This window comes from Pichia membranifaciens (genome assembly GCF_001661235.1).
Source record: "Pichia membranifaciens NRRL Y-2026 unplaced genomic scaffold PICMEscaffold_5, whole genome shotgun sequence".
NCBI classification, from domain to species: Eukaryota; Fungi; Ascomycota; class Pichiomycetes; order Pichiales; family Pichiaceae; genus Pichia; species Pichia membranifaciens.
Genome location: NW_017566986.1, coordinates 269,866 through 283,740, shown reverse-complemented (window position 1 = coordinate 283,740; position 13,875 = coordinate 269,866). Strand labels below are relative to the sequence as shown.

Genomic DNA, 13,875 nt, shown 5'->3' with positions numbered 1-13,875 from the left:
CAGTTTGGAAACTACTTGACCTGAACAGTTTGTAAAATGATAATTATACCGAAGACAGTGTTGAAATAGAATACTAAGTAAGGTTGAAAAAAAAAAAAGAATTGTAAAAAATTGCAAAAAATAAAAAAATAAAAAATATTTTTTTTTGTCTAGCATCCACTGCAGCCTTTACGCTTGCTATCCTCCGCTTCTTCCAAAATCACGTTTAAGTGCTTCGAAGAACCTCAACTGCCTTCTTCAAAAGCCCATTGACAAGTCTTTTATCCATAACAAATATCAGAAAAAGACCAACAGACAGCAAAATAATGTCAGACACGCTTGATATAACTGAGAATAAACTCAAGGTAACAGCTATTACCTATGAAAACGGTTCATCCCCTTTAAAAGTTAGTGAAGTGGATTTACCTGTTCAAGAGAAGACGATTGTGAAGCCAACCGAAGTTTTAGTGCAGGTGAAGGCAACCTCTTTAAATCCGGTGGATACCATTTTGAAGCAATTCAGCAATAGCTATTTTGGGCCAAAACAAAAAATCATTGGAGGGGATTTCTCTGGGATTGTTGTGAAAGCCGGGGACAAGACATCGCTCAAAGTTGGCGATAAAGTGTATGGGGATCTGCTAACGTTGACAAAACAGGGATCTTGTTCCAACTTTGTCATTTTTGAACCTGAGAAAATTTTAGTTTGCGAGAAGATCCCGGATAACATGTCCTTTGAACAAGCCGCCTCTTTGCCTTGTGTATCCAACACAGCGTTTCAAGCTTTGAAAAAGTACTCTGGAAATTTGAAAGATAAGAATGTTCTGGTTTTAGGTGCAGGCACAGCTGTTGGTTGCTTTTCAGTCCAGTTTGCTCGTCATTATTTCGAAGCCGCCAACGTTGTTGCTACCTGTTCGTCCAAGTCAACAGAGAAAACCGAGAAGAGCGGAGCCACATTAACTGTAGACTACACTAAGGGCGAGCAGTTCAAGTACGATCAGCTTTTGGGCTTTGTGAAGTCTCATGGCAAGTTTGATCTCATTGTTGATTGTGTGAGAGACGAGAGCGTCATGGATCATTTTGATTCTTTGCTCAAACCAGCAACTGAACAGGGTGTTTTTGCGCAAGTTACTGGCTCTTATTTGCTTGACTATAGCGATGTCAAGCTTTCCAACCTTTTACCTAGCTGGAAGAGAATCAGTAGCGGTTTCAAAACCTCGTTTGGATTTTCGAAATATGCGTACGCCCCAGTGAGAACTTCCCGGGATGCTGAATATGGTTCAGCTATTGCCAAGCTATGGAAAGAAAAGAAGCTGGAAATTTTCTTTGACTCCCAGTACGACGCCTACACTGGATTCAAGGAGGCATTCGACAGAGTAGCATCTTGTTCGGCTCAAGGTAAAGTCATTCTCAAATTTTGAGCATCTCTTCTCGGAGTTGAGTTTACACCGCCGTGTTTTTTCTCCGTGGACACTTTTTTTTTCTAATAGCAGTAGGTTTGTTTTGTTTTCCTTTGCCTCTTCAAGGCATCTTGATTTTCGTTTTCTAACAAGCTAAAACGTTTAACTCTTTTTGTTGGACTTTTTCTAGTTTTATAACCAAAAATTTATCTTCTGAATACCCACCGCCATGACTTTGCGTGGTGAGATCTTCACGCATTTAGGCAAGGATGAAATTAAAACGGTTTTAGAATCGCCCACCCTAGTTAATTGCTTCAAATTTTCTAGAGCCGTGAGCTTTATTATGGTTCTAGCATTGTATTGGATATGCTACAATTTTTTGTCGTACATATCATGCGCCTTTAAAATTATGATGCCTTCTACAAGGAATATCTTTGAGGTGTATTTTTCATCAGGTTTCTGGACATTGTGCATTTATTTCTTGGTAAGTTTCCCGTTAACAGTAAAGCAACAGTAACAATAGTTGTCAGAAATACTAACAATCTAATTGAAATCTCTAGGAGGTAAATGGAGTGAAAGTAAACATTATCGGAGATCATGTAGAGGATGAAAACGCATTGATTGTGAGTAACCACCAGTCAATTGTGGATCATATAGTGTTCCCGTATCTCACCCGCAGAGCAGTGAACGACGCAGAATTGGAGAGATTAAATATTTTCAGTGATTCTGACGAAGAAACGTCTGACAAAAAGGCTCCACCAAAAGAAGAAAAGAAAGAGGTGAAGAAAGGAAGCAAGATTAAGTTCAAAATTTTAAACAACGAAGAGCCTTTTTTCGCCAAAGACTTGTCCACACTGCTTATTCCGAAAAACAAGTTCTTCACGTGGTTTGAGATTTGGGGTATCCCTACAATTGATTATTTTACACACATTTCACAAGCAGATGAAAACTGGGAAATGGACGGAGAGACTTTAGTAACAGTTTTCCAGAATTTCCTTGAGTCGTCATCTAATATAACTCAGTGGTTAACGCTTTTCCCCGAAGTGAATATGTTTACGGAAAAGGACTTGAGAATGCAGAATATATCAGGTGAAAAGCATTATTTGCCGATTTTTGAACATGTGTTGTATCCGAGATTTGGAGGATTTGCGAATGCGATCGGAGGATTGTACAAGACGAACTTTACTCGTCTCTACGATGTTACTTTACTTTACTACAATAGAAACAAAACAACGGGGGAGATCATTAGCTTTGATCCCCCTTCGTTGTTGAATATTCTTGGACTACGAGATTGGAATGTTGAGACAGTTATACTAGTCAATGTTGCTGGTAAATTCCTGAGCAGAGTTCCATTGAAGAGAAATAAGCTAGAGAAGTATTTAGAAAATCGTTGGATTAAGAAGGATAAATTGATTAAAAAGTTACAGAAGAGAATTTTGAGGGAGAATGAAATAGCGTTTCAGTAAGAAGAAAAGATTTTGTATGTATAGAAATTTCTGGTTGATATTATATACTGATATTATTATTATTATTATTATTATTACTATTATTATTATTAGTTTTGTGTTTGAATTTAATGCGTTGCCTTGTCAGCTGAATCGAATATGAGCTTTTCTGTATCATATATGAGCAGCAGAAAGTTCTTTTTCCAACTCCTTGAGTCTTGCGTCGACTTCTGTCTCTGGCTCCGCTTCCTCTTTGTCATCGTCGTCCTCGTCGTCCTCGTCTTCTTCGTCCGAATCTGGCTCTTCTAAATCGTCCAACTCGTCTAGCTCACCGAGACCCTTTTCTTCGAATATATCGTTGATTTTCTCGATGAGCTCCGAGTCTTCTTCAAATCTGTTACCGTTCAACTCTAATTCGGCCAAATCTGACATGTTTTTGAGGAACTGGGCAATGATCTCCAACGAGTCTGCTTCCAGCTCGTTGTATTGCAGTCTCAAAATCTGAAGCTTTGACTTGTCTGAAATCTCTGCCAATTTCCCCAAAAAGAGCTTGCAGCCCGTGGCCTTCAAAAGACAGTCGTTGACGTTCAACTCGATCAACTGTGGCCAGTTGGCAATGTTCTCCGAGAGAGCGTAGGAGCCCGGCAAGGTGAAGGTGTTGTCCTGGAGATCGAGTATTTTCAGGTTGGCCAAAGAGTTCAAGCCGAAACTGATCAACTTGGATATACCGGAGGGTCTGATACCGTTCTGGTAGAGCCTGATTTCTTCCAACTCCCTGTTTGCTCTGAACCCAACGGAGAGCGCTTCGCAGGAGCCGTTTTCCAACCTGTTTCTACCGCACCAGAAGGCTTTCAAAGGCTTGGAGCTTTCCGGATGGGCCTCTCTCAACTTGGCGCTCTTGTAGAGCGCCTTACCGACTCTGGCGCCGGAGAAAGGGCCCAACCCGTTGTTGGAAATGATGAAGTACTCGACGGTCTTGCATTTAGAAATAAAGTCCTCCAACACCTCGATGGCGTCCTGGCCCAACGCGTTGTCGGACAAGTTGAGCACTGAGAGGTGAGGCAGCTCCAGCAGCACGGGGAAGAACTTGGCTAAAGACGCAGGGATCTCAAATCTGTCTCTCGAAGTGTAGATGTCCTGCAGGTTAACGTCTTTCAACGTATCCTTGAAGGGCAGCAGCGCCTCCGCAAGCAACCCGGAACACTCTGGCGAGATGGTGTTTCCGGAGATGTCCACCTTGGCCACGTTCTCGAGCTTGGAGAGCTGTTCGAGGTACGGTTTGATGTCGGCTGCGGTGTCTAGCTTGATACCCTTGTTCTTTAGACTGAACGTGTGGCTGTCCTGGATGCCCAGGTCACGGTTGTGGATCGTCGTCATAATGCGAACGTCTGCAGGAGTGGGGCTGTGAAGTCCAGTGTCTCTCGGTTTCCTGTTCGTCCGGCTTGCTGCTATTCCTTCTTCTCTTCTATGGTCTTCCACTGCTCTTCGTCGTCTCTGTCTGTCCTTTGTAGTCTGTCTGGCGAAAAAAGAGACGGCGGCGGCGCGCACGTGACCTGCCTCTTCCCCATATTGCGCCTCCTTTTCTCCTGCAAAGTCGCTTGACAGCCGACAGCCGGAAACGGAGTTTATTGATCTCGGAAGATCACCAAGCCGCCAGAAGGTGGCCGAAGTAGGCTGTGGGCGGACGTGGCTTGGGTATAAATATGGCGGGGGTCCTCTCGCAGTGTGGGGGCTTTTTGGAGGCGGCTGGGCCTGCAGGGGCGTTTGCTCTGGCTCTTTTCCTGTAGACCCATGGAAAAAATCAGAAAATGAGTCAACCTCAGCAGCTTTACGACTCCAACGGCAACCCTGTCGACATGTCGAGGTTCCAGCAGAACTACGGCGGTCCCAACAGCAACGCGTCGTACTACCAGTCGAACACGAACGGCCAGCAGCAGCAGTACCCGCAGCAGCAGTACCCGCAGCAGCAGTACCCGCAGCAGCAGTACCCGCAGCAGCAGTACCCGCAGCAGCAGTACCCGCAGCAGTACCCACAGCAGCAGCAGCAGTACCCTCAGCAGCCCCAGGTGGTGACGTCGCCTATTGGCGGCGGGTACAACACGAACGGTGGCAGCGGTGGCGGCGACGAGAGGGGGTTATTTGGCGGCGGCGGCGGCGGTGTGGCGAAGACTGCGCTGGGTGTTGTGGGGGGGGCTTCTGGCAGCGAAGGCTGTCGGGGGCATCTTCCACCACGAGCACGAGAAGCACGAGCGTGAAGAGCGTGAAGAGCGTTACGGCGGGTACGGAGGTGGCGGGTACGGCGGACGTGACGACTACGGCGGACGTGACGACTACGGCGGACGTGACGACTACGGCGGACGTGACGACTACGGCGGACGTGACGACTACGGCCGGGACGACGGCCGCAACAACGGCTGGTGAGCTCTCCAGTGTAAAAGGTTGCTGTATAGACATTATATATGTATACGAAGGCCTGCTGATGCTAGACTGCGAGCGCACGAGCGAGCTCGCCTGCTACCGCACCACTAGCTCTTCTTCTTGAAGAGCGGGGCGCCGATGTCCTTGCCCCTGAGCTTGACGCCCAAGGCTCTCTCCATCTTGGCGAGAACCTGCTGGTTAGGCGTGCCCCGCCCGGCCTCGTAGTCGTTGACGATCGTGGGCTTCTCGTTGATCTTCGTGGCCAAGTCCTTCTGCGACAGGTTCTTGTCCTGTCTCGCCTGCTGGATCGTCTTGCCCACCGAGGCGTCGATCTTCTTTGGCACGATGATCTCGTCCGACCGGTCGATCCGGGTCAGTCTCTGGCCCTCTGGGTCCGCCTTCGAGTTTCCTGCACCGTACTTCTTGTCCACAGACGTGATGGCTCCGCTTCTTCTCGCCGCATTTATCTGCGACGAGCTCTTAATGACGTGCTCCTTAGGACCCGTTCCGCCGACCTTGGCCTTTCTACCGACAACTGTGACTGCATCCCAATCTGACATTTCTGTGTGTGTGTGTGCTTCTGCTCTTTCCTTGTGTCCTTCTCGCCGTTTGCGGGCCCTCTTCTTCTTGAATACTGGTCTCGTCCTCAGAGTGGCAAAAATCCCCGTCTCCATCTCCATCCTCCCCTTGCCCTGCAAACGGGCAAACGACATCTCGCCCGATTCGGGCCGATCGTCGCCTAATCCCCGCGCCGCGGTCGATCGTCCCACTTTTCTGTTTTTCGGTCGATCGGCTCAAAAACCGCTTCCTGCCACCAGTCCCCTGCCCCTTCGCCTTTTCCCGCTTACATCACCACGACACAAGACCCCGCACACCTAGTTCTAGTATGCCTCCCTCCTCTCCCCAACTTACGACCCGGCCCCTGCTGCCGTGACGCCACCATCAGCCCCGACACCACTCCCCGCTTCCCCATAACCCAGGATAACGCCACCGGCCGTTGCCGGTGGCGGCCGGTCTCGCCACTTGGCTCGCTGGCCCCGCGGTGGCCAGACTTCGCGCACGACTCCGTGACGGGTGGTCTTATCTGAAGTGCGGCAGGGGGCAGCAGTGGTGGGATCGGACCATGTGGGAGGCGTGCTCCGACATGTTTCGGTGCAGAGAACGGGGCGTGCATCACAGCTCGATCACGGATCTGGTATTTGTGACAGGGCCCGCAGAGTGTGGGGATCGGGGATGCAACAGACGGCAAAGTATAAATATGGCGGATGGGTCCCCCAGGCTGAGAGGTTGGTGTGGCCGTGTAGTGTAGTATCTGTAGTAGTAATTTGGCTTGTGGTTTTCCTTCTGTATCACACAACAAAGAACCCAAACTCACTTACACACACACACAATTACAATGGCTATCACTCCTCTTAAGTTCGCAGCAGGTGTCGCTATCGCCGCCGTTCCTCTGCTTGCCACGACGGTGTTCTGCAGACCGGCGTTCGCCAACGCAATCAACAACCACTTGATTCAGGAGGAAATGGAGGCTAAGAGAGCACACAACTACAAGACAGACTACTACGCCAAGGACCCTCAACGCGACCGGATGTTGGCTGCCTACGCCCTGAAGGGCGAAGGCAAGGCCAGAGATTTCACTCCAGCCAGCGAGCTGCAATGATTTTGGTGGCACGCTTCTGCCGTCAGGCGAAACGAACATACTCTGCACAACATTCAAACTCCCTTCATTTCTTGTCATGATATGGTATGTTTCTATGCTATTTTAGTTCTACGTACACATATATATTTGCCTTTAATATTAAATTATGATTCTTCGATACAGAAAAGAGTACACTTTCGATAAAGCAGAGATGGGAAAAAAGGTTGTAGAGCACAGGTCAGCTTTTTTGTAGACGGAAAAAAAATATGCGTTTGCGCGTGTGGGGATAACAAGGGGATAACAAGGACCATAATAACCTTTGCACAAAAAGAGGAACTGAAAAGATAGTTGAGGAGATATTTCTAACAGGTACGGCGTAAGTTATGAGTACACTACTTAAGACATTGGGACTTTTTTCTTGCAGGGACCCTAACCTAGCAAGTTGGGACCATTGTAAATGCTACTGTAAACAGGCTGCTGCTGCTGCTGTTGTTGTTGTTGCTGTTGCAACATTTGCTGCTGCAACTGCTGCTGTTGTATGAGGTAAGCGTTGGGAACATTGCTGGCAGACATGCCGACAAAGTTGAAATCGTTACCGTTGTTCCCCGTGTAGCTGTTCGGGTTGAGGGACGCCTGCTGGATCATGCCCGTGGCTTGCTGCGAGAATGGGTTGGACGTCATCTGCTTCTGCAACACCTGCTGGCTGAGCTCGATTCCCGCCTGTCTCTGCAACTGCTGCTGGTAAGCATCCCGTTGCGTCTCAGGAAACACAGGAACGGTCGGCAGCCTCTCCAGCCCACCCGCAGTGGGCTGCATCTTGAGCTCGGAAACAGTCGCCAGTCCTCCGTTGCTGCTATGAGAGGGGCTGGCAGTACTGTGTGTCTCTAGTCTGAACGGATTTGTGCCCGTGGCAACAGCACGGACTGCGTTACTGCCTCCAGTGTGAGCTTCATTCTGCAACCTTCTCTGTAGCTCCTGGTCTGCTTGCGTGGTCAGAGGCGTAGTGGTGGAGGTGGAGCTGAACCGCGAGTTGTCGAAGGGGTTACTGCTGATGTTGCTGTTCGTGTTTGATTGCGGCGACACGGTGTTCGAGTTAGTGCCTGAATATCCAGATCCGCCTGCAACATACGCGCCAAACCCATTCCCGGTGAAGTTGTTGGAAAGCACACGAGGCTGAACCAGAGATGAGTCTGTGGAAAACGCATTCGGTGTCTGCTGGACCGGTGTCTGCAAGTTCATAGGCACCGTTGCCGCCAAGTTCATTTGCGCCATGGGGTTCTGGATGTACGACTGCGAGGTTTGGATAGTGAGTGGCTGCGGCTGTGGAACGGTGGCTTGCGCAGGCTGCATGCTGAATGTGTTCATGTTTGAGAACGGATTGAAACCCGTGGCTTGCTGTTGCACCCCGGCGTTTGCCGTAGCCTGAGCCTGTAGCATCTGGAACTGAAGCTGCTGAGCTTGCGCCTGAGCATGCGCCTGTTGTTGCAGTGCTTGCTGTTGCAGTGCTTGCTGTTGCGCTTGCAATTGAGCCTGCTGTTGCGCCTGCAGCTGTGTCTGTTGCTGTGCTTGAAGTTGAGCCTGCTGCTCAGCCTGCTCCTGTTGTTGCTGAAACTGTTGCTGTTGCTGTTGCTCCTGCTGTTGCTGTTGCGGCGGCTGCAGTGCTTTCTTCTGCTGCTCGTTGTCGGAACCAGCACTGTTGGAAACTTTGGCAGGTCCACTGCCACCCTGCTTTGAAAATTCCTTCTCGGCCAAGTACTGTCTCCTGTTGATCTCAAAATCGGGGTCGTCCAAGTACTCTCTCAAGGAGGAGGTCAAACTGGTCTGGGCATGCTTGATGGTTGGGACACGCAACTTGGTGACACTCTCCAAGTGCTTCGCCACTCTCAAAAACTCGATGGCCTTCTTGGTCTCCTTTGTGAAGTGCTCGTAGATCTCGAACGCTCTCTCGGCGTCTGATTTGCTCAAATCGAAGAAATGCTCGAGCAAGTTCAAGACCCCCTCGTTCAAGCACTGGTACAACGAGATCAAGTCAGTCGTCAGCATGCGGAAGCTCAAGACGAGCAAGTCGTTGTTGATCTCCGATTCTCTGAACTTGCATCTGACGAGCGCATCGATCTGCCGCTGCACCGACTCCGTCTCCCGCAAGAGCCCCTTCTCGACCGGCATCTCTCTGAGGATAGACGACTTGTCCGACGAGTTCCAGCTGCCGTACGGCTTCTTCGTTTCCCTGATGAAGTCGTGCCCCGTGTTGGCAAACTCCTTCGCCCTCGTGGCCAGGTAGTGTGCGTAAGAGTACACCTGGTTCAACTCGCCGCCGTTTGAAATGAACTTGCCCGACTTACCGATGTGGATGTCCAAGACCGAGAGATGGCTCGAGAGGTACTTTATGCACACGTTCTCGTCGCCCTCCCTTATCATTATATGAATCACTAGCAAAGATTTGTAGACAATGGTCCATGCGGAATCCTGTAGCCGCCGACCCAACGCCCGCATGACTGTTCGGAAGTCGTCTGACCTCTCGCCCTCTGTTGTTGCCAACAAGATCGGCTCGATGTACTTCGGCTTGGGCGGTGCCAGCTTGATCTTCGTTGCGCCGTCCACCAGCTTGTCGAAAGTTGTCATCCCTGTGTGTGTTTCTTGCGTTCGTGTGAGTGGTGTTTGCAGATAGGCCTGTAAGGACGCTTTTCCGCTGTTCGGGGCAAGGAGGACCTGTCACGCCAATTGCTTTCTGCGCTCGTGCTCCGCCCCAATCCACTTGCTGCTTCGCCCGGATCGGCCCTCTCCCAGCCTTGTCCTCCTCTTCGTCTCGTCTTCCTCTCTCTCCCGTCCTCCCTCTACTCGCCTCGTCTGCTTTCCCAGTTGATCCGCAAACCCAAACACACACATTACGTCAGCAGAAACGCCCCGCTCGCTCACGTGCACGGCTCGTCCTTTTTCACGTCTTCACCAGTAGGCTCGTTGAAAGACACAGCAGGGCTCGTGCTGAAGCTGTTGAAGCTGCCTCTGGCCGGCCTCGTGCTCCCCCGTCACGGCGACAGGCTGCGGCGGCTGCGTCCACAGCTCCCGGGACGCTGCCATCATCATCGCCACGGTCTTCTGGTGCGCCTCGGTCGTGATCCTCGTGCGCTGAGCACGCTTCGTGTTGGCTGGCGGCGGCTCATCACCGCCGCCGCCGCTGCTGCTGGCCGAGACATATGTGCACGCCGACCCCTGCGACGACGAGAACAGCCTGTCGGAGTACTCTGGCCTGTCGAAATCGTCTGAGTCTGAGGACCAGCCCGGGTCGTTGGTCCCGCCCGTGACAGAGACAGCGGCTGTGCCGCCGTTGTCTCCCATTTGCCAAACGTCGCTATCTCTGCTGCGCTTCACTCCCATGCTTGTCAGTGGCACTAGCACACGTTCTTACTGCAGCTTCCGCCGAGACACGCTGCAGGGCTGGCAGGGACGGAAGGAAGGGATTGCACAGGACAGGAAAGCTCTCAAGAGGCCGACAGACACGCCAAAGTCGAAAAGGGCCAGCCGACGCGTCAGCGCACGTGACTTGCTCCTCACCCCGGAGTGGTTCTTCCCCGGCACAGCCCGCCCCCTCTTTCTCTCCCCACAGCCTCTTGCTGCCCGAGTCCGTGAGCCATTCTTCTTTGTCTGTCGGTGGTTCCTTGCTCCTGTTGACGACGGACACACGGATAGACGGGCAGGCGCAGCGGGAACGTCTGTGGGCATTGGAAGCAGTATTCTGAAAATGGCCGCCACAGCATCGAACTACCAGTACCAGAACAATGGCCAGCGCCAGCATCTCTACAACCCACAGCGGTCCACGGCTTACATTGTCATCTTGACGCTCATTGTCGGGGCACTACAGCTCGCATGGTCAACGGAGTTCTCGGAGGCAACTCCGTTCTTGCTCTCGTTGGGCATCTCGAAACGGGTTCTTTCGTTGGTGTGGCTTGCGGGCCCGCTCTCGGGCACAATTGGCCAGCCCATTGTCGGAATGCTGAGCGACAAGTGCATGCTTTCGTACGGCAAGCGGCGGGTATTCATTTTGATCGGGTGCATCTCCACTTCGGTGTCCTTGCTTGCATTATCGCACTCGTCGGAGTTGGTGGGCCTGTTCACGTCGCCATTCGACTGGGACGACCGCACGACGGAGCTTGCAGTCATCTGCTTTGCATGTGTAGGCATATACGTCTTGGACTTCTCGATCGCCATCATTCAGGCTTCCAGCCGTGCCCTCATTGTCGACGTCGTCCCCACCGGCCAGCAGCAGATAGCAAACGCCTGGGCGGCGAGGATGATCGGCATCTTCAACTTGATAGGCTTCTGGATCGGCACGCTCAACCTCACTGAGCTCTTCCCCGTGCTCGGAGACAACCAGTTCAAGATCTTGAGCACGTTGGTTGTGCTCATCATGTTTTCCCTCACATGCTTCTGTCTTTACTACGTCGAGGAGAGAAACCCACAGTCGGACTTGACGCTTATCACCCAGAGACAGTTGCAGGACGACAAGTTGAGAGAACTGGGTATCAACCCAAGCAAGGCCTCCATCTGGGTGCAGTTGAAGAACTTCTTCAAACAGATCTTTTACTCTTTTAAGTCTGTCCCACCGCAGGTGAAAACCGTTTGCTACGCCCAGCTTTTCGCATGGATTGGGTACTTCCCGCTACTCTTCTACACGACATCGTACGTCGGGGAGCTGTATCTTTATGAGAAGGGATACCCAAATCCTGCTTTGATTCCTCCGGAATTGAAGCAGGACTTATTGGACCAGAGCACCCGAGTAGGGACATACGCCCTACTTTCGAATTCAATAGTCACATTGGCGGTGGTGACGTTCTTGCCTATGCTGCTAGAGAGAATCGGTACGAGGAGTACCTTCAATGAGAAGCTAAACTTGAGAACACTCTGGATATGCTCACACGTTGTGTTCATCCTCTGCACCCTCTGCACCTTCTTCATCTCATCCTACAAGCAGGCGATCGCTCTTTTTGCGTTTACTGGCATCCCTTGGGGAGGTGCTGTGTGGATACCCTTCACCTTGATCAGCGAAGAAATCAGCAGAATCAAAGACATCATAGCCATCCAAATATTTTACAGACAGCAATCCGAAGGTTCGTCAATCGCAGAGGATGACGCTCCAGAAATAAACAGTAGAAACAGCATTTACTGCCAAAAAATCTTAATTGACTTTTATGACAATATAGAGTACGATTCAGGTATCTTACTGGCTCTCCACAACGTCTTTGTCTCTGCGCCGCAAATGCTTTCCTCTTTTGCATCTTCTATCTTGTTCAGCATATTTCACAAGGCTCACGATGACAACTCCTACGATTCTTCACTCGGTTGGGTGTTCCGGTTTGGAGGTGTTATGGCTATAGGCGCATGGTATATTAGTCGCAAAGTGAAAACTAAGGAGGAACTATACGATATGGATAGACTGATGGCGCTATCGATAGACTTTTAAGCTAATCCCATCTAGTCATTTTTTCTCATTTTGCACAACACAGAATGAACTCCAGGCTGCCAAATGGTCGTGCAAAAACGCTCTACTCCTTTCTTCTTTCTTCTAATTGTTTTTACTATTTACATGGCCATTATATAACGCATCTATAACGCTCACAACCATCATGATCTAATCAGTGAACTCTGTTCCCTTTATATGTGACAGGCATATTGAACAACTCGCTGAGTTCTTTGTTCATCCTCAAAACGGCCTCATCAGGCTCAAACCGTTTCTTTTTTTGCGAATTTATGTCTTCGCTTGACAACATTCGAGGACTTCTGTTGGCATCCAGCACCTTTTTACCTTTCTTGGCAAGAACTTGGCCCCAGATTTTCTCACTATAGTTCTTGATGTTCACCTCCTTTTGAATATCTTCTAAAGAGCAGATCCGGAACCATTCTCTCAAAATAGTGATAGCTCGTCCACGCAGTTTTAAGTCGTCGCAATAGGCGTATAAACTGACATATGCGCGTACAAGAAATGAGTCGATCTTTATGTGAAGGTTATTTTGCGCATTGTAGAAAATCGTCTCTGCTCTGTTGACAATATCTGTGAAATCAACACCGTTCTCCTCTGGATTAGCACCGGATAATATACGTAACATTTCGGTGTAAGTTCTGACGTCTGGCTTCAGCTTGAGCTTCCCGGTTCTTACACTCTTCAAAGAATCGTACAAATGTAAGGCCAAATCTACTCTTTTCGCCTTTCTAAGGACTTTCAATAAAGAGTTTACGTGAATTATTGAAATCTCCGGATTGTTTTCAGCGTGATCTTTTTGAAACGCTCGATAGAGTTGTTCTACCTTTTGCTGTGAAATGTCTGCCTTCCCATTAAACTTGGATGTTGAGTCCGCATAACCAGATATGAGAATGTTGTAAAACCTCCCCTTAGTTTTGTAGCCACGTTTCTTCAAATCCATAAATACTTCAAATGCATCATTCACTTGTCCACGTTCTAACAAGTATTGCAATATAGTTCCATAAGCAAAAAGGCCTTGAAAACGTGCCATCCTGGCGAGTTGTTTGGCCCGTAATAAATCGTTCTTCGCTAGTAGTTTTTGAACGTCTTCATCTACCACTAAAGAATCTTGTATTTGCCGTCCTGATGTCCCGAGAACTTTGAATGTTAACCTCAAATTACGCTGACTGAAAATCGTGATTAGTTCTTTGGCAGTTAAAGGAGTGTCGGGGCCAATGGGTTCGTTTTCAGGGAATTCCCGACCTAGAAGTTGTGTAAGTAACTTTTGCGCAGACGCATTTTTCACAGGTGTGTTGTTGAAGTCTTTCCTCTTCTTCAAAGCTGAAGCTTCTAGCTGCTTCCGATCCACAGGAATATTTTTCTTCACTAATGCTACATTGATCTTTGTCTTTGTTCGGAGTCCAAGTACGGTTCTTGTTGTGGAAAAGCTTCGTACGGTGCAAAGAATATTCTGTGTTCCTCTCATCTGTTTAGTTCCTGTGCACTTGCCGATTACCCTTCGGATTTGAACAGTATTGTAGT

The 13,875-nt window shown here is 49.5% G+C and overlaps 8 protein-coding genes across 8 annotated transcripts; 4 read left to right on the top strand and 4 right to left on the bottom strand.

Moving 5' to 3' along the window:
- The first annotated feature begins 219 nt into the window (after positions 1–219).
- PICMEDRAFT_17492 (hypothetical protein) lies at positions 220–1,554 on the top strand. The gene has a single exon (XM_019161622.1). It carries the CDS (start codon positions 306–308, stop codon positions 1,395–1,397), a length of 1,092 nt encoding a protein of 363 aa, XP_019016102.1. The 5' UTR covers positions 220–305; the 3' UTR covers positions 1,398–1,554.
- PICMEDRAFT_157994 (hypothetical protein) lies at positions 1,502–2,919 on the top strand. The gene is made up of 2 exons (XM_019160973.1): positions 1,502–1,860; positions 1,937–2,919. The coding sequence occupies exons 1-2, from the start codon at positions 1,606–1,608 to the stop codon at positions 2,840–2,842; spliced, it is 1,161 nt and encodes a 386-aa protein (XP_019016101.1). The 5' UTR covers positions 1,502–1,605; the 3' UTR covers positions 2,843–2,919.
- A 76-nt stretch (positions 2,920–2,995) lies between these two features.
- PICMEDRAFT_73787 (hypothetical protein) lies at positions 2,996–4,198 on the bottom strand (the record flags this gene model as incomplete). The annotated part of the gene is made up of 1 exon (XM_019164587.1): positions 2,996–4,198. The coding sequence occupies one exon, from the start codon at positions 4,196–4,198 to the stop codon at positions 2,996–2,998; it is 1,203 nt and encodes a 400-aa protein (XP_019016100.1).
- Positions 4,199–5,346: 1,148 nt separating this feature from the next.
- On the bottom strand, positions 5,347–5,799 carry PICMEDRAFT_73785 (hypothetical protein; the record flags this gene model as incomplete). The annotated part of the gene is made up of 1 exon (XM_019164586.1): positions 5,347–5,799. The coding sequence occupies one exon, from the start codon at positions 5,797–5,799 to the stop codon at positions 5,347–5,349; it is 453 nt and encodes a 150-aa protein (XP_019016099.1).
- A 447-nt stretch (positions 5,800–6,246) lies between these two features.
- Positions 6,247–7,291, top strand: PICMEDRAFT_17490 (hypothetical protein). Its single transcript, XM_019161621.1, has one exon. The coding sequence runs from the start codon at positions 6,636–6,638 to the stop codon at positions 6,897–6,899; it is 264 nt and encodes an 87-aa protein (XP_019016098.1). The 5' UTR covers positions 6,247–6,635; the 3' UTR covers positions 6,900–7,291.
- Positions 7,292–7,307: 16 nt separating this feature from the next.
- On the bottom strand, positions 7,308–9,500 carry PICMEDRAFT_36159 (hypothetical protein; the record flags this gene model as incomplete). Its single annotated transcript, XM_019162990.1, has 3 exons — positions 7,308–7,896; positions 8,008–8,395; positions 8,597–9,500. 3 exons carry the CDS (start codon positions 9,498–9,500, stop codon positions 7,308–7,310), a joined length of 1,881 nt encoding a protein of 626 aa, XP_019016097.1.
- A 1,117-nt stretch (positions 9,501–10,617) lies between these two features.
- Positions 10,618–12,336, top strand: PICMEDRAFT_36465 (hypothetical protein; the record flags this gene model as incomplete). The annotated part of the gene is made up of 2 exons (XM_019163008.1): positions 10,618–11,274; positions 11,470–12,336. The coding sequence occupies 2 exons, from the start codon at positions 10,618–10,620 to the stop codon at positions 12,334–12,336; spliced, it is 1,524 nt and encodes a 507-aa protein (XP_019016096.1).
- Positions 12,337–12,508: 172 nt separating this feature from the next.
- PICMEDRAFT_73781 (hypothetical protein) lies at positions 12,509–13,819 on the bottom strand (the record flags this gene model as incomplete). The annotated part of the gene is made up of 1 exon (XM_019164585.1): positions 12,509–13,819. One exon carries the CDS (start codon positions 13,817–13,819, stop codon positions 12,509–12,511), a length of 1,311 nt encoding a protein of 436 aa, XP_019016095.1.
- Positions 13,820–13,875: the final 56 nt, after the last annotated feature.

Coding starts and splice junctions, on each gene's coding strand:
- PICMEDRAFT_17490 (XM_019161621.1), top strand. CDS start 6,636: ATGGCTATCACTCCTCTTAAGTTCGCAGCAGGTGTCGCTATCGCCGCC.
- PICMEDRAFT_17492 (XM_019161622.1), top strand. CDS start 306: ATGTCAGACACGCTTGATATAACTGAGAATAAACTCAAGGTAACAGCT.
- PICMEDRAFT_157994 (XM_019160973.1), top strand. CDS start 1,606: ATGACTTTGCGTGGTGAGATCTTCACGCATTTAGGCAAGGATGAAATT. Junction 1,861..1,936: donor CATTGTGCATTTATTTCTTG/GTAAGTTTCCCG, acceptor TGAAATCTCTAG/GAGGTAAATGGAGTGAAAGT.